This window comes from Corvus moneduloides, chromosome 24 (genome assembly GCF_009650955.1).
Source record: "Corvus moneduloides isolate bCorMon1 chromosome 24, bCorMon1.pri, whole genome shotgun sequence".
Taxonomy (NCBI): Eukaryota; Metazoa; Chordata; class Aves; order Passeriformes; family Corvidae; genus Corvus; species Corvus moneduloides.
This window is the reverse complement of record NC_045499.1, coordinates 1622500-1648187: the sequence shown is the minus strand read 5'-3', so window position 1 is coordinate 1648187 and position 25688 is coordinate 1622500. Positions and strand designations below refer to the sequence as shown.

Here is a 25688-nt window from a genome sequence, read left to right as displayed (position 1 = left end):
AATCAGAGAGAGCAGAGCCCTGGGCAGTTTTTCCTGAGGACTGAGCTCCTGGGGGAGGACACCTGGGGGCTGCTGTCCTCAGCCATCAGTCGGACCTTGGTCCTGCCACTTGCCGTGCTAGAGCTCATGTGTGACCAGTGGTGGGATGGGATGTGGTGGCTGTACAGATCCAAACTGGGAGCCTGTCCAGGCAGTCAGTGCTCCTTGAGCCTTCAGCTGCCATGGGCTTGAGATTTGGAGTGATGTAGGGAAGGGCTAAGGTGACAACTAAGGAGATAAATAGGGGCAAGCACTAGGGAGTTCAAGAGGTAAGTGCTGGTCACAAATCACTTGCCACCTAATTATTCTTGGCTTAAAAAAACCAAACCAACGAATTCTGATGTCTGGTCAGACAGAAAAATGGCAACTGCCAGCATTTGCATTAAACAAAGATTAATACTAGTATCAGTAAGAGCTAAAACTAATGCTCCCAGATTCTTTATTTGATAGGATCTTTACTTCTGTAATTAAGGACAAATACACTGTCTAGCTATCCCTGTGGAATAGTTCTGCAGGGACACAGCTAAGGAAAAGTTGAATCTTCATTGCCTCAGAAGGGGCAGAGCCATGCCTGGGAGTACTGTGCTGCTCATTTACATGAAAGCATTGGTGGATGTGCAAATGTACTTCAGGAAAGAAAGGTTGGCTCCAGATGACTCCATTAAGCAGCCTGCAGGAGGAGAGTCACACATTTCTTGAGCTGTGAAGATTTTCCCCCTGCCCCCTCTTCGCTCCGAATATGCAAGGTTGATATTGCATTGAGATCTTTGGGACTGCAGCTCTGACAGTATATGGAAAAAAGGTTTGGGGGTTTTGTCAGTTTTCCTCCCAACCTCCCTAACAAAAAGAAACCCACCCCAACAAAAAAGGGCCTGTTTTATAACTTTTAATTTAAAGCAGCATGAATATATGTATTTTTTCTCTTACAGATCCTGAACGCTGGACAAACATTCCTTTGTTAGTAAAAATCCTAAAATTAATAATAAATGAACTCTCTAATGCAATGGAAGCAAATGCATCTAGACAGACAACTGCAGATTGGAGCCAAGGTAAAATGCTGGGTTTGGTTTTTCTCTTTGCATGGCTTAAATCTACTTGATCTTCTCTTGAGAAGCATTTATGGTATAAGAACTTTGTGACAGTAAATCATGTACCTGTAACTACAAAGGCTTGAATAGTGATCCAGAGGATAAGCTCATAGAATCACAGAATCCCAGGCTGGTTTGGGTTGGAAAGGACCTTAAAGCTCATCCTCTTCCACCCCCTGCCATGGCAGGGACACCTTTCCCTATCCCAAGCTGCTCCAAGCCCTGTCCAACCTGGCCTTGGGCACTGCCAGGGATCCAGGGGCAGCCACAGCTGCTCTGGGCACCCTGTGCCAGGGCCTCTCCACCCTCACAGGGAAGAATTCCTTCCCAATATCCCATTTACCCCTGCCCTCTGACAGTGGGAAGCCATTCCTCTTTGTCCAAAGTCCCTCTCCAGATCTTGTTTTGTTGTACCGTTCATCATTAGCACAACATCTCTTCCTTCCCTGTGCTGTATTGTAAGTGCTACCAATCTCTTCCAGGTAAAAATAAATAAAATGGGAGAATGAAAGATCAGTCAGTGTTGTGTATCCTTAGACCTGAAAATTCTTTTGGGCTAGTTTGGAAGATGGGATCTGACTATGTGCCAATAAAATTACCCTTTCGTGGTGTATCTGGTTTGCCTTTCTTCCTACTTCAAGTATCCCTTCTTGTTGTAGCCTTTGCTTGGCTCCAGTTCTGGAATCACTCTAAAAGATTAAGGAAGTTTGTAGGTCTTTTCTCTTTGTCCACCCACATATGCAGGGATGTGTTTGCCTACAAACTCCAGTCCCCTACAGAGTGATCACAGACTGGACCTCTTGGATTTGGATAATTTCTAGAAATTTTGTTTTCTAAACAGATGATTCAAATGATATGTGGGAGGATCAGGAAGAAGATGAGGATGAAGACGAAGGCTTAGCAGGACAGTTCTTATCAGACATTCTTTCCACAAACAAGTATGGTGAGTAACAGCTTGAAAGCCCTTGTTCAAAGCAATAATCAAGTAGGTGACATCCTAGTCAAAGTTTCCTTCCCTTGCCAGCAGCAAAACAAAGGCTGCAGGCACGGGGAAGGAATTCTGCTCTGGGATTGTGAATAAGGACCTTCTGGAGAAGCCATGGCTTTGAGTAACATGGTGATTAAATTGCTGCATTATAAATAACATCACCTGGGAGTTCACATGCTGCCCAGGCTTCACATTTCTGGGAGGTTCCTGCAGGTATTTCTTCTAAAGAGAAAATTGCTGCTCAAAGGTGTAGGTGTGACCCTGGCGTGATGGTGTCCTGGGGATGGGTGAGCTCGTTTGTGGAGAGCCCTTGAGGAGCAAGTGCTGCATAAAGAGATGAGCGGGTGCATCGTCTCTCAGTTTCATGTAGCCTCAGAATGGAGAACTTCACAGGGAAACAGCGAGGGACGCTGCTCACATTAGCTCAGAACTGGCAAAGTGTCACCCTCACATGGGATTAAGGCAGAAGATCCTGGTGCATGGAATTCCCAAACCTGCCTGTGAGTGTCCAATGTGTGCTTGGCTCACCTGCGTGTTCCTCGAGCCTCCACTGACCCTGGTTCTGGGGTTCAGTGGTTTCTGTCACGTTACCTAAAGGACTGAATATTCTGAACACAGTTTTTTTTTCCCCAGCAGTGCTGAAACTATTTACTTTTGGATCCTTGGGTTTCAGTAGTCTAATAGAAAACTTCCTGAGATATTCTGCTCTTTTTGATGTTAAAACCTGCTGATTTGCCTCTGACAGATGAAGATTACTATGAAGATGATGGAGAGGATGATCCAGATGCATTAAAGGACCCTCTTTACCAAATAGATCTCCAGGTGATGCTCTAGAATGAGGGGTTTTATCAGATTCCAATCATTCTCTATAAACTTTAGTTTTTTTAATGTTGTACTTTAACAAATATGTACGCACTGGAAACACCAGTTATTGATTGTCATCCAGAAGGCACTCAGTTAATTGAAATTACTTTGGAAAAGGCCGAGTGTCCCAAGAATTTCTGGAGCTATTTTTCCTTATGATTAATATCTATAACTTGGAAATACAAATAAACAAAGCTCTTTGAGCAGAGGGAGATGAGACTTTTCTACCTGTGAGCTTCACAGCTACTGGAAGAAGTCAGGAGTAGCTTGGAGAGTGAACATGACTCGGAGATGCTCCTAGCCAGTCAGCCCCTCTGTTATACTTTGCTCCTGCTTTTCCCACCACCTGCAGCTGTTGATGGGCCCTTCCCTCTGCTCCCACCCTTCTTCCTCTGCTCCAGCCCTTCCCTCTTGTTCCATTCCTCCTCCTGCATCGCTCCTTTCTGTTCCCTTCAATCCCGGGGTCTTACTTGGTGCATGTTGGGATATCTCTCCTGACACATGGAAGCAGCAGGATTTCCCAGGAGGGTGGTGCTGACAGGGTGTTTCTGTCCCTCCCAGGCCTATCTCACCGACTTCCTGTGCCAGTTTGCACAGCAGCCCTGCTATGCCATGTTCTCTGACCACCTCAATGACAACGAGAAGCGAGTGCTGCAGGCCATCGGGATATAGACCCACTCCAGAGACCACACCTGCCATATCTGAACAATAGGTTATTTTTGGCTAATTCCACGTTTTATGATTGGACATAAAACGTTTTCCAGTGTCTGCCTGCCTGTTCCAGGTCGACAATGGCCTCGTTGTATTGAGCCTCATCTTAACACACATCTGCTAAGGGAAGGAATCCTGAGAAAGCAGCAAGGACATTGCACATTGGTCTCACCATAGGAGCACTTTCATTTTCCACAGTAACTTTCCAGGAAGTTCTTAAAGATAAAAAATAATGTGTCCTTAATATTTTTAAAAGGAAACTGTCTCTACCTGTGAAGAGGCACTTAACTGAGTTTCCCACAGCACAGTTGGACAGAGAAAGTACCTGGGTCACTTACGGATTGCTTGAGAAGTGGGAAAGTTGTTCCTCCTGGCTGTTGTTCCTCCTCACGTAACACAGGGTAAATATCTTGATCCTACAACGTGACTTCTTTTATAGAACCACAGACTCTTTTCAGAGCTACCTGGATGGGATGGAGCCAGTTCACAGGAGTTTGGAGGGGAAGCTGACACAATAAACCTGAGTGCATATCTTCTTTCCTGGTGTGGACGGGGCACTGTCGCTCACATCTCCCACGGGAGCAGTTCTTGACTAACACTTGTGTGTGCACATGCTCAGAGGAAGCCACCACTTAAACTTCTGTTCCTGTGGCATGTGGCTACGAAAGACTGGTTTTCTGGAACACAAGGAGCCACAATTTTTAGGGGAAAATAAAACTGATTGTATTTAACATATTTGCTCCATGACAGCCACTCTGAAGTCCTTTGCTTTTTTCACACTCCTGTGTGTATTTTTATAGAGTGGTAAAATAACATTTGCAAATTGATTTCCCCATGAGAACAGTGTGATGTATCTCACAACACCTCTCTGCCTTTGGTTCCTTTTTGGGGAAAATGAAAATAAAACTATTAAAATGTACATTGGTATGCTTCTTATAAAACAGATTTAAAAGGAACTTGTGCTTGTTTCCAGAAGTCCCTTTTTAAAGACATATTTCTCCTTAGGACTCATTCTGTACGTGCTGCCAGAGGATGTTTGGGTGTTTCATGGGAGTCACCTGACAGAAAGGGAGTCCTGTGCTGTATGTATCTGCTGCTTAAAACAACAGGCTGAGCCATTACAGTTTCCTTTTAAGAAAGGCGCTTGCTGTTCCTTTGTGGAATAATTTGCTTCTACGTTGTATCAAAACCTCTGTAGCCTGGAGACCTTCTGTATCTCACTGGTCTCCTGTACCCAAGAATGGGCAGAGCTAGAGGGGAACCCCCATCCCCTGCAGACTCCTCTGAGCTGTTCTCAATATTTTCTGTGCCTAACTATGAGAAGCAGGGTTTGAAGCCTGATTTTTATGTGTCTAATAAGGTACGAGCTCTTCCCATGCCATTGAGTCTCAGTGTCTTTCTTCCCTGCGGATTCTCTGGTCTATGAGAATATCTGATTAAACAGGGTGCCCTGACTCTCCTGTCATACAGTCCAGTAGGAGTTTTGTCCCGAGGCCTTTGTCTCTCAGCTTTCCCTGAAAGGACCAACAAGTTAAACTGAACAGTGCTGTTTTGAAAACCCACCAAGAAGTGGATGGCTGCAGTGGTGTGTCCACATGGCTGTTCAGGAAGGGTCAGGAGTGTCTTCAGAGGAATTGGTCCCATTGCTGGGAAGAGGCAGGACCAGCTCTTTTTGCTGTGTGTGAGTAGCAAAGGCTCAAACCCAACCATCCATACCTGGAGAAAAGTGAATGCCAAACACTGAGGTGTGTTCAGGGTGGCGAGAGTAAGCAGCACGTTGAAGGCTGGTTAGCCTGGGCTCACAGAGGTGCTGGTGGGGTTTGTGTACTCTCCAGTGAGAGCTGGAGCTGGCGTCCTGTGCCTCGGGGAGCTTTTGCCAGGTCAGAAGGTGGATTTAAACAAGACCATGAAAAATGAGGCTGACATTAGTACTGGCACTGAACTGAGACATCTAAGGGTGTCTGTGATTCTGAGTTCCAAAAGGTGGATGGGTCAGTTCCAAAAGCTGGAGTTCATCAATGTTTTAGGTAAAAAATGCTTTGATTTGCAGCTATCAGTGGTTTTTCGGGGAGTGTGAGAAGGGAAGGATGGGGGCATAAGTGACACTGTCTCTACGTGTAAAGATACGCTTACCTGAGTTTCCCACAACACAGTCGGACAGAAAAAAGGCACTGGGTCCCTTACAGATTGCTTGAGAAGTGGGAAGGTTGTTCCTCTTGGCTGAACTGGTGCTCTGCACTCTCCCTCCTGCATCCTCAGCGCAGGTGCAGCCTGAGCTGGCCGGGCATGGTGCTGCTGCATGGCAGCTGAAGCTTGGGACCAGCCCTGGAGGGGCAGGACTGGCACAGGGATGTCGTGGTTGTGCAGCAACTATTGCCAGCAACCTCACCGTGTGCAGGGTGGTCTTGGCAAGAAATACTCTGACTCAAGCAATCCCTAGGAAGAGGCTGGATAGGATTGTGAGAGAATGCACGAGGGAGATGGTTTGAGGGACCTCAGAGGAGTCCTTCTGGTGCTCATGACTTCATTGCTTTTCTGCTTTCCCACTGTCATCTTTCCTAACAAAATTCTGAAGGCTCCATTATGTGTCTTTATACAAAGGATTGTGTTTGCTTCAGGAATTGTGCTGAAAAACCTCTGACCAGTAACACAGTGATTGCTCAGGATGGAAACTGCTGGACTCTGTGAAGCAGCATCTGAGGTGTGGTTTTGAGGTGCAGCACCATTTGTGTTGTCGGCTGTTGCGAAGAAACTAAACTAATAGTCATAGAGGTGACTGACACCATGGTAGGAAACATAAACTAAGGAAAAGCAAAGGGTGGGCTGCGGGCGACTGCACAGCCGAGGGCAATGCCACTGCTGCGTTGGTGCCTGGCGCACATATCCTGCTCAGGACTCGTCTATGGGGATGAACTGGCCGTGTTTGCTCACCGAGTGTTCTCCGGAGAGTAGCACGAAGCTCCGACTCCACGGGCCGTGTTCAACCAGCGAACCGCCCAGCTCGGACCCTGGAGTGAGACTTTATGCATATTCATGAGTATTGTTCTCTTTGGGGGTGAGGTTTTTTTTAATTAACAAATAAAACTCTTGTAACGTAGAACCCCGCCTGGCTTCCCCGTCTTTACCGGGGCAGCCCCGGTACCTGCTCGGCCCCCGCCGCGGCCTCGAACGCGGCACTTTGGGCTCCGCGGCGGCGTTCCCCCCCCCCCCCGCGGTGCATGCTGGGGGCTGTAGTCCACGGGTTGTCAGCCGTCAGGCTGACGCCCCGGGCGCGGTGCACGCCGGGAGTTGTGGTTTGGAGGCGCGGCCGCAGGCGCGCCGGAAGGCGGGCGCGCGGGGCACGCTGGGAGCTGTAGTCCGGCGGGGCAGGCGTGGGCCATGGCGGCGGCCGCAGCCCCAGCGGGCGGCGCGGGGCGCTCGAAGGTGGCCCCGAGCGTGGACTTCGACCACAGCTGCTCGGACAGCGTCGAATACCTCACCCTCAACTTCGGGCCCTTCGAGACCGTGCACCGCTGGCGCCGCCTCCCGCCCTGCGACGAGTTCGTGGGGGCCCGGTGAGCTGGGAAGCGGACGGGATGGTGGGGGGAGGGTCCCGGCGCCGCTGACCTGTCCGTGCCGCCCGCAGGCGCAGCAAACACACCGTGGTGGCTTATCGGGATGCGATCTACGTGTTCGGAGGGGACAACGGGTAAGGGGAGCCGGGAACGGGGGGAGCAGGGCCGGGGTTGAGGGGAGGTGGGTGTGAGGGGAGCGGGGTGTGAAGGGAGATGGATGTGAGGGGAGCTGGGTGTGAAGGGAGATGGATGTGAGGGGAGCTGGGTGTGGGGGGAGCAGGGTGTGAGGGGACCAGGGCTGAAGGTCCGTGGCCGCCTCTGTCCGGCCCCCGGCCCGGCTCAGCCGCCTCTCCCGTCCCATTTCTTCCCCGCAGGAAGACGATGCTGAACGATCTGCTGCGCTTCGACGTGAAGGACTGCTCGTGGTGCAGGTGGGCAGCGCGGCCCCTCGCCGTCCCTGGGCGCTGGCAGGGCCGGGACACGCCGCGGCTTCCCTCAGCACCTCGGGCTGGGTGTAAAAGTTTGTGGCTCTACCCGAGTACCCGAGGGGAATTGTCACCTCCGCCCAGCTCTGTCACAGCTGCTCCCTGCCAGCCTGCTGTGCGCTGGGCCATCGGGGGTTATCAATCCTGGCCGAGGGGAGCCCGGGCAGCGCAGCGAGGGAGAGGACCGGGGTCGCTTCTGTTCCTGCACCCTGTGGGAGGGCAGAAGGACTGGGTGTGCTGCACCCCTCGGGCCAGGGAAGGTGCCAAGGGAGGCTCACACCTTTCTTGGCTCCTTTGCTCTGCACTGGGCAGTCTGTCGTATCTCATCTGTGCCTCACTTTCCAGTTCTGCCAAATAGATTTCAGCAGCAGCATGTTTGTAACCGTTTATGCTGTATCGCTGTTTCATAAAATCTTAGTGCAATCAAGAATCCAAAACCAGTGAAACAGTAAGGAACAAAAGAGTAACTTCTAACAGTTGTTTCTTTTCTGAGTCTGCACAGTAGCTCTGAGTGCCCAAAGCATGCCCAGGGTGTTTGACTGCTGCTGTTGTAACTTGTGCAGGGCTTTCACGACGGGGACGCCGCCGGCACCACGGTACCACCACTCCGCCGTGGTCTACGGGAGCAGCATGTTCGTGTTTGGTAAGGCAACAGCAGGTTGTGCTGGGAGTGGTAGATGTGCTGCTGTACTGGTTTGAAAAAAGAATGAGAGATCTTTAGGAAGTGTCAAAGATCTCATTCAGTAGCAAATCCAGTATTTTTCATGGCTGACTGTGATTTCAACTTTAGCTTGGAAATATTTTGCTGTTTTTTTTAAAATAAAGAAGACTTGAAGCTCATTAGCATAGTGATTCTTTAGGAGAAGGAGTGGAGGAGAAGTCTCCTGTAGTAGTCCATTAGCCAAACACTCTATGCAATCTAAAGTTTCTCCTAATGCAATGCCTGGGAGCGTGTGTGCTCCATTGCTTGGGAGTCTAATGGAGCTCTTGTTGTCCAGGTGGTTATACTGGAGATATCTATTCCAATTCCAACCTGAAGAATAAAAACGACCTCTTTGAGTATAAGTTTGCAACGGGGCAGTGGACAGAGTGGAAGACTGAGGGAAGGTAAGAGCTGGTGTCATTGCCTCACGCTTTGGGGGAGTGAGGGTAGCTTGGCATCATTTCACATGGCACAGTCAGACTCTAGTTACAGTGCCGATGTTAGGGCTGCAGCATGATTGCTGCTCTGCTTTCTCAGTTAAAGTTTTTGGTTCTATAGGAGTTTTTTTGGAAGGCCTCCATTCCAGAGTGCACCACAATGGAAATTTGTCCAAAATCCACTCTTCATGTTTCAGGTCCATGACTGAAGAGATGAGAGCAAAAGGAGTTTGGTTTTTTTCTGAATTGTTTCAGTTTCAAGGATAGCTTGGAAATTGTTAATCCTGTGTGAACATGGGCTCCTGAGATTCAATGTTCCAAGGAAAATCAAAATCACTAACACATTGCTTCCTAAAGTTGACTTTGTGCACATTTCAGAATGCCATTCCTGACACTGATTGTGATCCAACTACTTTGTGTTTTTTGCAAGGGCCTGGACGGGATAAGGGGGAACGGCCTCATACTGCCAGAGGGCAGGGTTAGATGGGATATTGGGAAGGAATTCTTCCCTGTGAGGGTGGGCAGGCCCTGGCACAGGGTGCCCAGAGCAGCTGTGGCTGCCCCTGGATCCCTGGCAGTGTCCAAGGCCAGGCTGGACGGGGCTTGGAGCAACCTGGGACAGTGGAAGGTGTCCCTGCCCATGGCAGGGGGTGGAACAGGATGGACTTTAAGGTCCTTTCTACCCCAAACATTTTACAGTTCTGTGTTTACCACTCCCCAGTAAGCGTCATGTGGTGTCTTTACCCATAGTCCTTTACACAGTTGAAGTTTCTGAAATGCTGATTTCAGTGGAGAGAGGGAAGGGAACATTTGTTATTGTTATTTGTGGAGAGGGATGAGGAATGTGAAGTCCACTCTTGTGTTACTGTTGCTCGCCTCTGATGAGCACATTATATTTCAGAACATAGACCATATTAGTAATTTCTCCTTCTGGTTAATTCTGGTAACTTGGAACATTTTGGAGAGTAATTCTTACTCAGTTTACAAACTCACATTTTGCTTGTTGTTCCCCAGAGTTACAGTGTTCATGCTTAAAATGACCTCTGACAAACCAACAGATGCCTTGTGGCATCACAGGTTTGTTCAACCTGGCTGATTTAGTTAAAAAAACAAGATTATGGAAGAGAAATCATGGGTTTGATCTTTCATTGTGGGCACTACATCTTGGGAACAACCTTGAATGATCCCAAATGAGTATCCTGAGCTCTGTCCTGGTCTCATTTCTGTGTTTCACCTGCTTAGTTCATGGGAATATGTGTGGGGTGTTCATAGCAAGACTTGATTCCCACCTTGCTCTACCAATGGTGCTATGAATTTTCCCATTATTCAACTACTTTCTGCAAAATACTGTAAGAGTATTTGAGTCCTGGCAAGGAATTAGTTGGAATTTTTTTATTTATTTCTTCCTGTCTGCATTAAGGTGACTTCTCTCCGTTGAAGGCAGCAGAGTGCAAAACTAACACTTCAGAGGCTTACTCAGTGTTTGGAGGGTGCATGGCAGAAGCAATTTTGTGTAGGGAACTTTCTTCTTCCTACATGTGCATTTTAGCTCTTAGATCCATCTACAGCCCCTCTGCAGCTGCAGAGGAAAGATTTTTGTCTGCATTTTCTTCCTTGCAGGTTGCCAGTGGCCAGGTCAGCTCACGGTGCAACAGTGTACAGTGACAAGCTGTGGATCTTTGCTGGATATGATGGCAACGCACGGTATGAGGCAGTATCACCCACTCCTTGACTGCTTTTGTGAAATCCCAGCCCCTCAGTTTCCACCTCTGTAGAGATACTTCCATATTCCAAGGGATTTAAACACTCGGCTGAAGTTTTGCAAACCCAGTCTGTTGTTGAGCATTGCACTTTTGCAATTCACTGGTTTGTGTTCAAATAAGTATGTGCTTAAAACCTAGAGATGTAGTTACTCAGAGTAGCTGTGGATGTGTAATTTGACAGTGTGCTTGGTTGTCAGGATGCAAAATGATCTTTGGAATTTGGCAAATGCGCATTTCTTCAAAGATTCCCGGCACAGGCCAGCTGATGTTGCTGGAGACTTAGAGAGCAAAGCCTGGATTTGCTGTGAAATCATCTGACAGAACTAAGAGCAACGTGTCAGTTTTTTCTCAGAAATCTCTGTGAATATGTAATATTTAGGTTGAAGGGAGGTGGGAGTTTGTATGGGGGAGGACTGGAAATGAGTGGTGCTGAGATGTTAGAGAGGGCCTGGTGCTTTGTCCCACAGTAGCTCCTTGCATTTGCTGTTGGTCTGTCATGGAACAGTCAATTCTGGACATGTCATTTCTTTTCTGTCGTGATGAACTTAAGGAGTAATTTATGTTGATGTACAATATTTGCATCATGAGAGCACATGGAGATTGTCACAAATGAGGAGCTGGGTTGCCTCCTCCTCTGAGGAGAATCTTCAGAAAAGTGTCCAGCTCCACAAAGTCTCCAGGAGAACTGCTGCTAATCAGGAAAACAGATGGGATGTCTTTGTTATTTCTGGAGGAGGAATCAGTGTAAGATGCATGACTCTGTGGGATTGTTCAGTGCCAGCTTAGGGAGTCCCCCAGGGCCTTGGGTAGCTGTAAGGAAGGAGTGGGTGAGAGGAGCTGTCTACTTTATGTTAAATACGTCTAATCATGTTAAAAAATGTCATTTTATGGAACTTGAGCCTCCAGGCAGATTTGAACAAAGGAAACATCTGTAGTTACTGTGAGTAACTTGTTCTGGGAACAGCACAGTCAGAGATGTGTCAGGTTACCTGCTTCATCCTCCTTTGTGTATTTAAGGAAGGATTCAGCCATGTAAATAATTGTTGTGGTCAGTCTCAGTACTTACCAGGGATGAGCAGAAGGACCAGGGTAATAAGTGGTATTTTGTAAAAATCCTGAAGATTAAATAGCTCAAATCCTTAAGCTCCAGGCTGAGTTGCTGTATGTAGCTGTTAACTGCAGTGTACTTGTAACTAGAAAGATGCTGAAGCAAGCTAGAGTGGGGCTGTCAAATTTAGGTATCGGACAAAAGGATTCTAATAATTGTTTTTCTGTCAGTGGAAGTAGGAGATTCTTCCTGTGCAGAAGGAATGTTGATGAAATAGTATTTCTGTCCTTTCAAGACCATTACCAGAAATTAACTGTTTCAAATCAAGCATTTTTTTGTGTTATGGCACAGATTAAATGACATGTGGACAATAGGCCTGCAGGACAGAGAGCTGACCTGCTGGGAAGAGGTAAGAAGCTTTAATGTCAACTAGCACACAGAATTCTCTTTTTTGGTTTTGATGCACAATTATTTAAAATTTCCCATGCTAGACTGCACTGCTCTTTCTCCAAAATGTGTTTTTCACCCACAGTGAAAAGAAACAGTTCAAATTTGATTTGGTCTGGGTATTTGGAAAACCAAGTGTGTATGAAAGAGTGATTTTTTTGCTTGTGAATCTGTGAAGTGAACTTGGACTTCCCATGGGGGATTTGCTGTGCCCTCTGTGGAAGGGACTGCGTCCCCACTTTGACCACTGCATTCCCACTCAGACCACAGACTGGGAGCTTTGCTGGCCAGCTGACTAAAGTCCTGGTCCTTACAGTACCGGGAGCTTTAAAAAACGTGGCCTCCCAACCTTTTTATCCAGGGAAAATCAGTGTGTGCAGACACGTAAGCACAGCAGGAGTCAATTACCTGTCACCAGCTTTACAGGGCCCGTGCCATGTGCTCAGTCTGGCTGCACCTGTGTCCTGTGGCCCTGCAGCATCCTCAGCATGTGGAGTTGTGCACTGTAACAATGCATTTCTGATTTTGAACTTAATTACCTTTCAGATTGAACAAAGTGGTGAAATTCCTCCTTCCTGCTGTAATTTTCCCGTGGCGGTTTGCAAAGACAAGATGTTTGTTTTCTCTGGCCAGAGTGGAGCAAAGATTACCAATAATCTCTTCCAGTTTGAATTCAAGGAAAAGATGTAAGTGTAGACAGATAAGTTTTGCAAAATCCACATAATCCTTGAATGCTTGAGTTGAGAAATGTGGCACTTAATGGGTGCTGAGGAAGAATGCTGCGTCTCCTGGTGAAGAAGGATAGAGTTAGAAAATTTAAAAGAATTGTGAAGAAATGCCCTGTTTCCTGTTTCCTGTCGCAGCTGGACACGGATCCCCACGGAGCACCTGCTGCGGGGCTCGCCGCCCCCTCCCCAGCGGCGCTACGGGCACACGATGGTGGCCTTCGACCGGCACCTCTACGTGTTCGGGGGGGCTGCGGACAACACGCTGCCCAACGAGCTCCACTGCTACGACGTGGACTCCCAGACCTGGGAGGTCATCCAGCCCAGCCCAGACAGTGAGGTAAAACCTTCAGCTCATGTTTTTTCCTTTATGCTCCATCTTTTTTGACTCGTTTTTGCCATGGACATGTTGTGACAAGAGCATCAGCTTTTAGCTAAATAGTAGCAACTCCTTCCCACTGATGGTTAATCAGCTCAAATATTGTGGGCAGCAGTCCTTAAAAATTAGTCAGTGTTGACACATCTAAAACTTTGCTTAACCCTTTTTAAAGAAATACCATGAAATGCTTTGATACGTGTTCTGAGTCAATCATTTGTTCAGTCAAAAGCTGAACAATGAATTCAGTGTGTACCAGTGGTTCTTCGCTTGGCTGTGTGATGCTCTTGAAGCAGAATTCAAAACTAGACAAGGTTTGATTTGTCACCGTAATGCCCATGTGCATAAAATCTTATAAATTCTGGTTATACATAGAGGTGTGGCTGGAAAATAGTAATACGGAGGCTCAGAAAAGTCTGTTTTAACATACTTGCATTAATAAGAGATATAAATTTTAAAATGTCTGGTTTTTACATGGACATCAAAAGGCTGTAGACCACCAGTTGCCAAGGAAACACTCCAAATGAGACAATACTAAAAAAAAAAAAAAGGAACATATGAACCTGTTTCTTTTGCTACTTGCTACTCATGGCAAGGCAGCGACTTGTGTGATAAAATGTCAGTGTTTTTTCATAGCACACTCACAGATCCTGTCTGGGATCAGCTTGTATTCCAGGTAGAAGTGCCAAGGGTTCACCTGGTTTCAGTGCACATTTCAGGTCACGTTTCAGTAAGTGAGGATCATTTAATCCCAGAGTGCACAAGCAGTTGGTTCCCTGAAGCCCATACCAGCGTGTGTGGTTGCTGGCTTTGGAACAGCAGCATTCACTGTTTGTTAATGTGAACAGATTTTATCTTAAGCCATGTCAAGGTACTGCAGCTGATGGCACAGTAGGTTTAGGGTGTGAGCTGCTCTGTGGGAGGAGATGCTCCGTGTGTGTGCTCTGCACACAACTGCATAGCCTGAGGTTACACCTCAGAGAGCTGAGTGTTGGAAGACTTGGGATCAGGTGCAGAGTTACTGATTTAGCCAGCATAGGTGTGACAGGGCTCACCCCCCCAGTGCTGTGCTGTGTGATGTGTTTGGTGTGTTTATGTGTTTGCAGACACGTCACAGCATTGGATGAGCCCACACACACACTGCTTGTAATTAACCATGTACATGGGCCTCGTTGGGAACTGTTACTTGACCAGAGTATTTCACAGTAGCCTATTTAATGCTTTACAAAGCTGATTTATTGTCACGTGAAAGTAATAAAGCTGCATCTTCAACTTTCTAAAGCCACAGTTACCTTCAGGATTGTAGATGCTGTTCTATTCCTGCCAGTGTTACTGTTTGATGTGTGAGGCTTCAGCAGGCATTGGTTCTTTGGGACACAAGTGCTTATTGCTTCCAGGAGCAGAACTGCTCCTGGCAGTGCTGCAAACCAGCATTATTCCCTGAGTTATCCCCTGCTAAATTTCATTTCAGATTTCAAAGCTCTTTTCTTCATCTGTCTGTAATCCAAAACAGAAGTCTGTTAGTTGCCTTTGTTGTATTTTGGAGTTTCTTTCTCTGGTACTACTGCATCTAGAGACTGATTTGGTAGAAATGGGAGGTGAAACTGAAGTGCTGTGGAAACACGTGATAGTAAATTTTCCTAAAAGACCGATTACCTGCAAAACCTGAAAGACTTTTGGTGTTTTAAGTGAATTTTAAATTATTTTGTGTCTTCTGGAGTCATAACTAGGTAATTTCTCAGAATCATTTTCCTAAAGTTTCTATGAGCTTTTGGCAAAGACTTCTAAAAATAGCAATGAATCTCTAGTACCATCCTGTTCCCTGGACACTCTGAACTTGGATTTTCCTTTTTTATCTATCTCTATGAACAAATTTATTCACATTAATTTGAAACAAAATAGAAGTCGATAAGTGCAATGCTGTCTCAGCACTTCATGGTTTCTGCTGTGTGTGAGGTGATAGTGACCTCTGTTACTGTGCAGCAGAATGACCTACCTTGACTTTTAGAGTTGGGTTTTTTCTTTCCAATGGATGGATTGTAGAGTTTACATTCTGCTTGCACTGTATTATGTGATATGATCTTAGAAATGCTGCATTACAACTTTGCTTGACTGCACTATGGCAAGGTTACTTTCTTACTCATGTGATGCATATCCTTAATTCTTTCTTCTTTTTGACATTTACCACGGAGTGGGTAAAGCCTCTGGAGTCCCAGATAAGAAGGTTTGGTGCTAAATGAGCTCTTAAGTCAGTGGTGATTTTTACAGTACTTTGCAAAAGAGATTACAGAAGAGATTTCTTACGCTGAAGGAGAGTGATTACTGCCATTCCAGTCTTGTTCTCTGAATTTAGCCAGCCCTGAGGAGCTTTTCAGGGTGATTTGGACTTTTCTGGGAGTGATTTGGACTTTTCAGACCTATTTATGCCAGTAGGAGGAATAGGCTGTCAGATGGAGATTATATGTCCTCTGCTACCCTGTTACGGGCAACGCAGATGGTGACAAGTCACACAAGGCTGAAGAATCTTGAGGTTGTTACCTGGAAAGGGTGGCACAATTTGGGCATTAATCACAACAAAGCACAGTGAGTTCTAGGAAGGTCCTAGAGGCACTTCTTGAGCACAGACTGCAGTCATGTGTCAGGTGCTGCAGGTGCCCTGAGACAGTCTGGCATTTTCTGCATTTTGAGCAAACAGGTAGAACCTGGGAACAGGTCTGGCAATGGACCTGTTGTAGTTCTCTGCCCAGGGTGCTCAGAATTCTTGGTAGTGCCTCGCTGTGGGATGGAGGATGGGAAATGACTTAATGGGTAGAAGAGGGCAAACTGAGATGGAACAGGTCAGTACTTCAAAAATAAACCAGGAGCTCTCATTTTATGCCTTAGGATGTCTCCAAATTGAATAACAAAACATCCTTGCTGAGCTACACAATTGCAGTCTGTAGCTCCTCAAACCTATATAGAGTATGTGTACATATGTACTGTACAGAGCACACAGAGCTATTCCCTATCTTCGCTGTTAGATGATCTTCACAGCTGGGGGTTCTGCTTTTCTAAGGCAGCCACAGGAATATCTTGAGTCCTTGCCTGCCTGCATAACACTGCCAAAGCTTCCTGGCATGCTGGATTTTTTTTTTACGGGGCTACTGGAGGATTTCAAAAACAAGAAATAGATTTTTTTGTTTGCCTCGAGTTTTTCTATTGAACTCAAAATATCCTTTACTTTCTGAAGAAGGTTGGAAGCAGCATAAGAAATCAGCAGGCAGTAAGAGGAAAAATGCCCCATGTTGCACAGTTGGCAGACACATGTACACGTGGCAGTCATGGCTTGTGCTGCAGAGAGGAGTGTTCTGCAGGGAATGACAGGAGCTCCAGGTCTGGCAGGGAGCACAGCCAGTTGTGGACACAGACCCACAGGATCCAAGGTGATGTTTAGAGCAGCCACTGCCTCATAGAGCAGGGTGTTAAGTCAGGAAGAAGAAAATTCTCCTTCCTCACAGTTCCTGTCATCTCCCTGTGGCTGCAGGGGCTGGTGAGTCATCCATCTCTCCTGAAGTTATGAGGGAAATCTCTAAAACTTGTTCTGGGAAACCTTTCAGTCTCACAATTAGGCCTTTCAAAGCCAAGAGCAATAAAAATTTCCAGTTTTCAAAGCTCTTAATTTTTCTTTTAATAAGCCAAAATGGAGGTTAATGTGCTGGTAACCTTCTTGGGCTTACTTAGAGGCTCAGTTTTGGAGGTTTTCAGATGGATTACAGTGACGTGGTTTGTGGGCAGCTGAGGAAGATTAAAAGGACTTAGTCATCCTCCTGGGGGTGAGTCTGCCCCAGTCTCCTTGTGCAGAGATCAGTTACCCCTCGAGGTATCTTCAGGCAAGAGAATCGTGTTACTATGTGCACAATGCCCTGAATTCCTGCAGTGAGCCCCCTAACAAGATCTGCCTCACAGGTGGGCAGAGTAGTTGTCAAGGTATCGTGTTCTGCTGGGAGAGATAAAACTGAGCATTTCACAATCCAGAGAGAAGACTGACACTTTTGATGTTTATAAAAAATATGTGCTGTTCAGGCTTGCATCCTTTCTAAAAAAACTCTTTTAAAAATGTAGGAGCTTCATGCCAGTGCCCTTTGCAGGTCTGTGTTCAGTGAGCTGGAGAGAGACATCCTGAAAATGTTTGTATTTACAAGAATCTGCATATCAGAGTAACTGCAGCTAACTATTGCACAGCTCCATTTCTCTTTGTCAATTCTATGTTCATATCCTTTCTGAGGGGTGTTCATTATTACATCCTTTTCAGCATGTAATAATAAAACAGTATTCTCCCAGAGAAAGCAAAATGCAAATGATGTGGATGATAGGCAGAAGGAATATTTCTGTAACTCACTCACTGGTAAGGAATTGTAACAACACAGATTTAACATGACCCAATTAAGGTGGTATAAAATTGAGTAAAATAGAAAGACTTGAAATACGCTTTTTGAATGAGGAGCAGTTACTCTGTCTAAATTTTTGCCAACAACCTTGAAAGACAACAGAAAATCACAGCTTTCCTCCAATATTTACTGATTGTCCTGAGTTTTACCAATTACTGATTACATTAACAGTCCACTCAGGGATTTAGATTTCTTCCTATGGTGGGTGCAAACAGTCCATGTTTCAGTTTGGCTGTAGGATACATTTATGAACGGAGTGTGTGGTCTGGGCTTCATGGTTTCCCTTACAGCATCCCTGGAAACAATGACTTAAATTCCCAGTTCTTGTGGGGAGCTGAGAGAGCTTCTGGTGGTCTCAAATGGCTGGAAGTGCTGTGATATTCTTGGTTCTAGAAGCTGACACAGTGTAGTGTCATTAAGCAACTAAATACATGATCATTGCGTTTATTACATAGATCTTCCAGTATAACATCTCCCCATGTTGTGTTCGCAAACTAGGGAGGTTGTTCAGAGAAGAATGATTGAAGATGGGAAGTCCAGTGACCAGCTGTGAAGTGAAGTCTCTTTTAGGTGCAGGAAATTAAATCTTCCCTGGCTTCCCTGGGGAACAGAGGGTTTTTAATCTATTAGTGAAAGATAAAACAAGATCCGGTCACTCTTCTAGTTGAAACTAGAAATATCCAGACTGAAAAAGAGGAAAACAAATGTTTACAAATTGTATAGAATGAGAGTAATTATTTATTAGAACATTTTATCAGAGTGTTTTTGGTAAAGACTTCATTACACTTAAACCAGGATTTGATATTTTCTAAAAAGAAAGTTTTCCTCAAAGAAAGTCTCAGTTTCAGTACCTCTTCACGGAAGTCTGGTAGGTTGGTTTATTCAGGAAGTCAGGTTAAGATCCCAAAAGTACTGTTATGGTTATTGGATTTTTGAAAGCATGCCACATGCCAAAGAGAAACAAATGACTGGTCACTGGATTTCTGTCAGCTGTTGTCAGATTTCAATATATGATCTTTTGTGACATATTCATTGGATTTGGCTGGAGTTTGGCTTGCTCTTCAAACTGCCTCATCCTCTCGGATGAATTAATTATACATTAACATTGCTCGTTAAAGCTGCAACTGATATATACTAAAACAATTTTAAAGGAAATAACATTTACTATTATTACAACTGTAAATAAATTACAGACAGCCTCATACCCTGACCTTTGTGGTTATGCTGCCACGTGTTTGGATGTCATTGTTAATGGATTTACCTTCCTGTTTCCATTCTGTGTTCTCCAGTGAGTGTCAGATGGAAAAATCTCATTCTCAGTGTAGAGCACAATTGCAAACGATGTCTCTGTTGCATCCCCTGTCACTTACTGTAACCAGAGCTGATATTGCAACAAGCTTTTGTTATTATGACTTTGCTTCTGTATGTGGTGATTTAGCCCAGAACCCCCCCGTGTGCTGGGCTGAGCCCCCAGCGTGGGCAGCAGGGCAGGGGGGGATTCTGCCCCTGTGCCCCGCTCAGCTGAGCCCCCACCTGCAGAGCTGCCTCCAGCCCTGGGTTCCAGCACGGGAAGGACCTGGAGCTGCTGCAGCGAGTCCAGGGGAGGCCACGGAGCTGCTCCGAGGGCTCTGGAGCCCCTCTGCCCTGGAGCCAGGCTGGGAGAGCTGGGGGTGTTCACCTGGAGAAGAGAAGGCTCTGGGGAGAATGTAGAACCCCTTCCAGGGCCTAAAGGGGCTCCCAGAGAGCTGGAGAGGGACTTTGGACAAAGGCCTGGAGGGACAGGACAAGGGGGAATGGCTTCCAGCTGCCAGAGGGCAGGGTTAGATGGGATATTGGGAAGGAATTCTCCCTGTGAGGGTGGTGAGGCCCTGGCACAGGGTGCCCAGAGAAGCTGTGGCTGCCCCTGAATCCCTGGAAGTGTCCAAGGCCAGGTTGGACGGGGCTTGGAGCAACCTGGGACAGTGGAAGGTGTCCCCTACCCATGGCAGGGGTTGGAACAAGATGAGCTTTAAGGTCCCTTCCCACCAAAACCATCCTGTGATTCTGTGATTTATCTGGGGTTGTAGGTTTCTGCACCGTGGTCTTCAACTTTCCATCTTCTGCTTCAGTCCATGACAGTTTCTGTATTAACAGCTCCATATGTGGAAGTGCTGCTTACAGAGGTGATCCTCTGCTTTGCATTGCTGTTAAGCTGCAATAGATCATTTATGTTGACAATGTAGTTATGGCAATCTCAGTAAATACACTGCGGACAAAATATTTTTGGCTTTCTGACATTAGTGTGGTGTTGAAGGTTTCATGAGATGTTTTGAGAAGTCTCTACCAGTGGAAATCCCTAAGAACAGGCTGGATTTTGTTCTCTCAGGAACAAAGTAGGTATTGTTGACCCTGTCTGAGGCAAAGGAAATAGCCTTTGAAGAGGTCCATTCTGTGTGTCTGTGACAGAGTTTTTATTCCCTGTTTTCTTGTCTGTACCATCAGAGGGGAAAAGTAAAAGCTAAATTTCCATCTTAGATGTAAATTAAATTTCCATTGTAACAAGAGCACAGCTGAGCTCCCAGCCCTGCAGTATGTTAAAGAACAGGAGGAAGTCTTAGAATCACAAAAGTAGGTGGGTTAGAAGGACTTCAAGGTTTCAAATCCAAGCACATGCTCAGAGCAGGTCTGGTTGGGGCAGGCTGCTCAGGGCATTGTCCATTCCATTCCATTCCATTCCAGTGTATCTCCAGGGTTAGAGATCCAGCAGCTTCTCCTGGCTTCCATCCAGTGCTTGTCCACTATCATGATCAAAGACATTTTCCTCTCACACTAAGAAAGAATTTCCTGTGCTGACTTGAATCTATTGGCTCCTCTCTTCCCACTGGGCACCTCTCTGAAGAGCCCCTCTGACATCCCTGCACACCTGGAAGAAGGTGCCTCTTTTTGCCTTCTCTTCTCTCGTGCATCCTGTGCTCCAGCCCTTGATCACAACCTTGATGTTGGGTCCCTCCACCAGACTTGTTTGTGTAGGTCAATGCCTTTCTGTACTGGGGATCCCAGAACTGGCAGAGCGCTTTAGCTGGGGACTTAAAAATAGTGAGTAGAGGAGGACAAGTCCCTTCCTGAGCCCGCTGGCGCAGCTGAGGGGCTGCTGGCCATGCTGCTGGAGGACGCTGCTGAGCCCTGTGCAGCTCCTTGTCCACCACATCTGTGTTCTGCAGAGTTGTGTTCTAGAAAGCCAGGCCCCAGCCTGTATCATTGCAAGGAACAACTGTCCCAGGGCCGAGACTTGGCAGAACTTCCTGAGGTGCCCAGCAGCCCATTTTCCAGCCTGGCTAAGTCCTTTGGAATATCAGCCTCCACCATTTCAACTGCTCCAGACAATTTGCTATCAAGCATAGACTTGCTGAGAATGCAGTGCCCTCTATGACCCATGAAGCATTTTGAAGGGGATGATCAGGTTACTCGGGAAAAATTTGCCTTTGGTAAATCCTTGCTGACTGGTACCAGTCACCTCCTTCATGTGGTGGAAGTACCTTCCAGGAAGATTTTCTCCATAACTTTCTTGGGACAGCAGTGCAGTTGCCTGGTTCATGGTTAGCTGTGTTCCCAAAGTTCATACCAGGCCAGATTTTTAAAATTAATAGGTACTTTTTGGGTTATAAAGAGCACTTTGGTTACTCTTGGGTACCTGCAGTGATAAACTGGAAGAGTCCATTGCCATAATCTGAAAGGAATGACAGCCTAAGGAAAGGCCCAGTAAAGGAACATCAGCCTGTGGAAAGGCTCAGTAAAATCCTTCAGCATTTCCCTGCTTTTCTTCGTTTGTAGACCTGTGTGTCTTGAAGCTCAGCCTAACATGTGTCTGTTCCAATTTTGTCTGAAAGCAGAGATTGTCTGCACCCAGCATGGGAAAACATTTTAAATCCTTAAACCTCCTTGAACTGAAAGACTATCCAAAGCTCTGTCTGTCCATCTGTTTGAGTTTGATGCTGTTGCTTGGTGTAACAGTGGGGAAACAATCTCGTGTATCAACAGCTCCCAGTCAACATCTCCCAGTAGTGGCAGCTCATTTGGACCTGTTGTAGCTTACGGTTTTCTTCCAGTTTCAGAGAAAAATAGATTATTTTTTTACCTCTTAATTTATGTTGGTTCACCAAGTTAGTTTGTTGATGGCTTTAGGTCTTTTTATTTCATTTTGGCTTTAAGCTTTTAATGGTACTGGAGGATAGAGAGACTCACTGGTGTTCCTGGGTTGTGAAAGAAATCTGTGCACATTATTACTGGCTTTTGAGTTCAATGCAGCAGTTACCTTCTGAAATACCTGCTTATTCATAGCTGAGTGTGAGGAAAATTAACATTTACACAGTTATAAATCTGTTCTGTAAATATAAGAAGGCTTCTGAGGAGCTGAGAGTAAGAAAACTGAAACAACTGCAGAGGATTTGATTTTAGCAATGTCGTAGTATTGCCCATAATGTTGAAATTTCTATCAAGAAAAGCACTGAAACATATTAAAATGAGAGTCAGAGAGAGAAGATAAGCACTGCAAGAGCACAAGTAGTCACAGCCTGCAATAATAGCATAGCTAATGCATTCCTCACAGCCAAGAGAGTGAATCTCACTACAAGCAAGTTGGGTTTTTGTCCCTGACCCAGTTCTGCCGGCAGTGCAGAAGAGCTGGGCGAGGCCATGGCCAGGCCCAGGCAGAGCCGGGCCCTCGCAGGGCTCTGTGTGTGCTGCCGACCTACCAGCTGAGAGAGCTTCATCCTCTTCCAGTGTGTCAGTCAGCTCTGACAAAAAGAACAGGTTGTCACTTTGGGGTGGTCCATCTGCCCTGTTTTTTCATCAAGACAAAATGTGGGAAGGCTGTCTCAGACTTGGGAATATTCCCTCTTAGCTTGTGATCTGCATTTTGCCTGCTTACAGTGAGCAAACCCCTCAGCTTCTCATCCTCATCCCTGGAAGCGTCCATGGCCAGGCTGGACAGGGCTTGGAGCAACCTGGGCTAGTGGAAGGTGTCCCTGCCATGGCTGAGGGTGGAACAAGATGAGCTTTAAGGTCCCTCTCAACCTGAACCAGTCTCAGATTCTGTGATTTGTGAAGAGCCATTGGGAGGAAAAGGGCAGACAAAAAGCAATTAGTGCAAAAGATTTCATTGCTGTATGTCTCTGTCATTGCACAAACCTTGAGAAAACTACACAGCTACAATGTTGATGGTTCAGTCACAGTGATGGACTCCAAACAAGACCACGGAGCTTTTTCTGGACTGACTCTGAGTGTTCTGGATACACAGGGATGATCTTCTGGTGCTGGTCTTCTGGGACTGCTGCTCCATGTCTGGTCTCTCATGCCTCCCATCTATACTTTTACACACTTTTGTTTTTAAACCTTTTAACCAGGTGTCCTACCCAGCAGTGGCTGAGAGAGTATCTGCCCCAGAGGAAGCTCCCACTGTGCCCTTGAGAGAACAGGGTTAAAAAAAATCTTGGGATGTATTTGGTTTAGATTTCAGCATAGCAACAGTTAAACAAGGATCTACAGCAGACTCAGAGGTAAATAAACACTTGGAAGTGAAAAAGACTTCAAAAATGGAAATCAAACTTACTCAAGGAGAGAGAGAAATTCCACCTTCATATATGCCTTTTCTTTTCTGCTCCTTTTTTTCCCCCTTGCAATTTATCGTGAGCTATTTAACTTAAGCTGTAATCCAAGAACCATTTAAGCCTTGGCTCTGCATGTGCAAGTTCTAAATTGCATAGAGCAGGCTACTATTGACCCCTGAGTGGAAATGATTCATTTTACTTCTTTAACTATTTAATTTTACTTTACATTGCTTCAACTTAATTTAGTAAGGACTTCAAGCAAAGCTGAATGTGTTCCTGGTGAGGTCAAAATTTAAATCAATGAGTTTATGAAGGGGTTTGCACAGGTATTACTGAGTTTATTTTAAAGTATATGTGCTCAGGCCCAGAGTTAATGCTCAGGGCTGTAATCTCACCTATTTGAATGATTGCTGGGTGCTCTGGCAGAGGGAGAGGCAACTCTAATGTACAGCTTTGGGAGTCAAATGAGAACCCTGATGAGCAGCACAGGACAAACTCCATTTGTGCTGTCTAGACAGGCTACAGTGCAAGTCTGAGCATAAGAAATGAGAGGAAAAAAAGACTTATGAAATACTTTTATTTTGAAAATGATGGCTTGAGTTATTCCAGCAGTGTGGAAGGGTGTACTGAAAGGAAAGCAAAGGTGACTGATGAGATCTGCTTTTGAAAGCAAAGATTCCAGCTTGTAAAGATGCTCAGATGCAAATCTCATTAACCTTAAATAGAGAAACCACTCCAACAGATGAAACAGGGCAATGTAGCTCAGAGAGGGGTGCCAGCCCCCATCACTGGAGGTGTCAGGATTGAATCTAGAATTTCTTCTGTCAGGCACTGTTAATAAAGTAAGGAGATCACATTGATGGAGAGGTAAGTACAGGATCTAGAGCTGACAAATGCGTTCAGATTGGCAGTGCCTCTTAGTCGGTGATTTTTAGCATTCCTGTATGCACCAGGAATGACAAAGACAAATCCCTTTGGATTCACACGGGACCATCTGGAGTTGTGCCAGCAGATGAAATTAGAATCATAGAACTACAGAACCATTAGGGTTGGAAAAGACCTTCAAGATCAGCACTGCAAATTCACCACTAATCCATATCTCCAAGTGCCACTCACCTTTTGAACACTTCCAGGGATGGTGACTCTGTCACTGCCCTGAGCAGCCTGTGCCAATGCTTACAACCCTTTTTATAAGAAAATGTTTCCTAATATCCAGCCTAAACCTCCCCTGCTGCAATTTGAGCCGTTTGCTCTCATCCTTTCTGACCATCCTGGCTAGCAAAGTAGGTGGTATTTTGTAGCTTGTTCTTATAAACTCTACCTGGGGTGAGTGTATTCAGCAGCTGGATTTGGCAGCTTGGGAGGTCTCCCAGTGAAAAATTCGAGATAGGGCAAGTTCTGGGTGTCTGGTATTGGTGGATAAGGAACGTGGGGACCAGCATGTCTCTCCAGCTGTTTGTGCTCCTGACCTCTGTTAACCTTTTTTTCCCCTGAATATTTTCTTGAGGACCCAGCTCTCCTTCCTTGCACTGGAACAAAGTTCCTGTGGCCAAATCCTTGGTCCTGGCAGGGCTGACCGTTGTTCCCCATGCGGGTGGCACCAAAATGTCACCATTGCAGCGTTGTCATCTCCCTGTGGGGGTTTATGCTGGCCTGAATTCTGCTGTTCTGATTCAGTAAAACAAACACCCTGAAACTCTCAGCTGCACAATGTTTTGATGAACTGGACATGGCCTTTTCTGTTCCAGGCTGTCATTCCATGTTTTACATTTCTCTCTTTAAAAATGTGGTCTGCGTATTTAGAAAGTGAAGTTGTTTGGTTGTTTAAGTTATTAGTGAGTGCAGAGCTCTGGTTCCTTGGCCAGTACCAACCATTACAAATGAAAAATCGTCATTACAGCGTTCCATAGAGATTGTTGGAGTTGAGTATGATGTGACTGGCAAGTACATCTTACATGGTTAAATATTCAGGTGGTTCATATTTGCTTTCTGGCACCAGTTGTTTCAAAGCTGTAAGGCTTTTTGATTGAAAAAAAAGTGGTTGTTAAATTCAGTGTCAGCTTTTAAAAACAAAATACTAGAGAATTTTGAGAATTATTTTAAGTAAAAGCAAAGCTGAAGTATTATTTATTTTAAAAAAAGAAAAAGGAGACTTGGAAGATGACCTGAATAAGTTTAAAGCAGGTGGGCTGCGTTTGAGCTCTGCTAGAACAGTTCTTTTTGCTTGGTTTTGGTCGCAGTTAGTTGTGAGAAAGATGTTATAGTACAGCTAACACCAGCCTGCCTAGCTGTGTGGGAATGGGTCTTGGCAAGCAAACTTACCTTGGGATGGGGTTGGAGCTCCAGTAGATGAAGGTGACAGATGTATTTTTAACCCATTATAATATGGTTCATTATTTCAATCAGTACATCTTATTTAGTTAACGAGATTATTGCTAAGAACAAGCA

At 45.7% G+C, this 25688-nt stretch overlaps 2 protein-coding genes across 5 annotated transcripts in view; both read left to right on the top strand.

Annotated features, from left to right (window-relative positions):
* Positions 1-4646, top strand: part of IPO9 (importin 9) — a 39030-nt gene extending 34384 nt beyond the window's left edge. Inside the window, exons 21-24 of one of the 3 annotated variants that reach the window (XR_004244368.1) lie at positions 969-1088; positions 1969-2070; positions 2363-2615; positions 2752-2854. Coding sequence is in view for 2 of the 3 variants with exons in the window: in XM_032133103.1 (XP_031988994.1) it covers positions 969-1088; positions 1969-2070; positions 2861-2937; positions 3541-3651 (410 nt within the window). In the remaining variant the exon portion in view is untranslated. The other 2 variants (XM_032133103.1, XM_032133104.1) reach the window with 2 other exon arrangements.
* A 2389-nt stretch (positions 4647-7035) lies between these two features.
* LZTR1 (leucine zipper like transcription regulator 1) overlaps positions 7036-25688 on the top strand; it is a 35571-nt gene continuing 16918 nt past the window's right edge. Inside the window, exons 1-9 of one of the 2 annotated variants that reach the window (XM_032133009.1) lie at positions 7036-7244; positions 7316-7378; positions 7619-7675; positions 8293-8372; positions 8728-8836; positions 10490-10573; positions 12032-12089; positions 12674-12813; positions 12991-13192. In XM_032133009.1, the coding sequence (XP_031988900.1) occupies positions 7069-7244; positions 7316-7378; positions 7619-7675; positions 8293-8372; positions 8728-8836; positions 10490-10573; positions 12032-12089; positions 12674-12813; positions 12991-13192 (969 nt within the window). In that variant the 5' untranslated portion in view covers positions 7036-7068. The remainder of the gene's footprint in view (positions 7245-7315; positions 7379-7618; positions 7676-8292; positions 8373-8727; positions 8837-10489; positions 10574-12031; positions 12090-12673; positions 12814-12990; positions 13193-25688) is intronic. The other variant, XM_032133007.1, reaches the window with a different exon arrangement.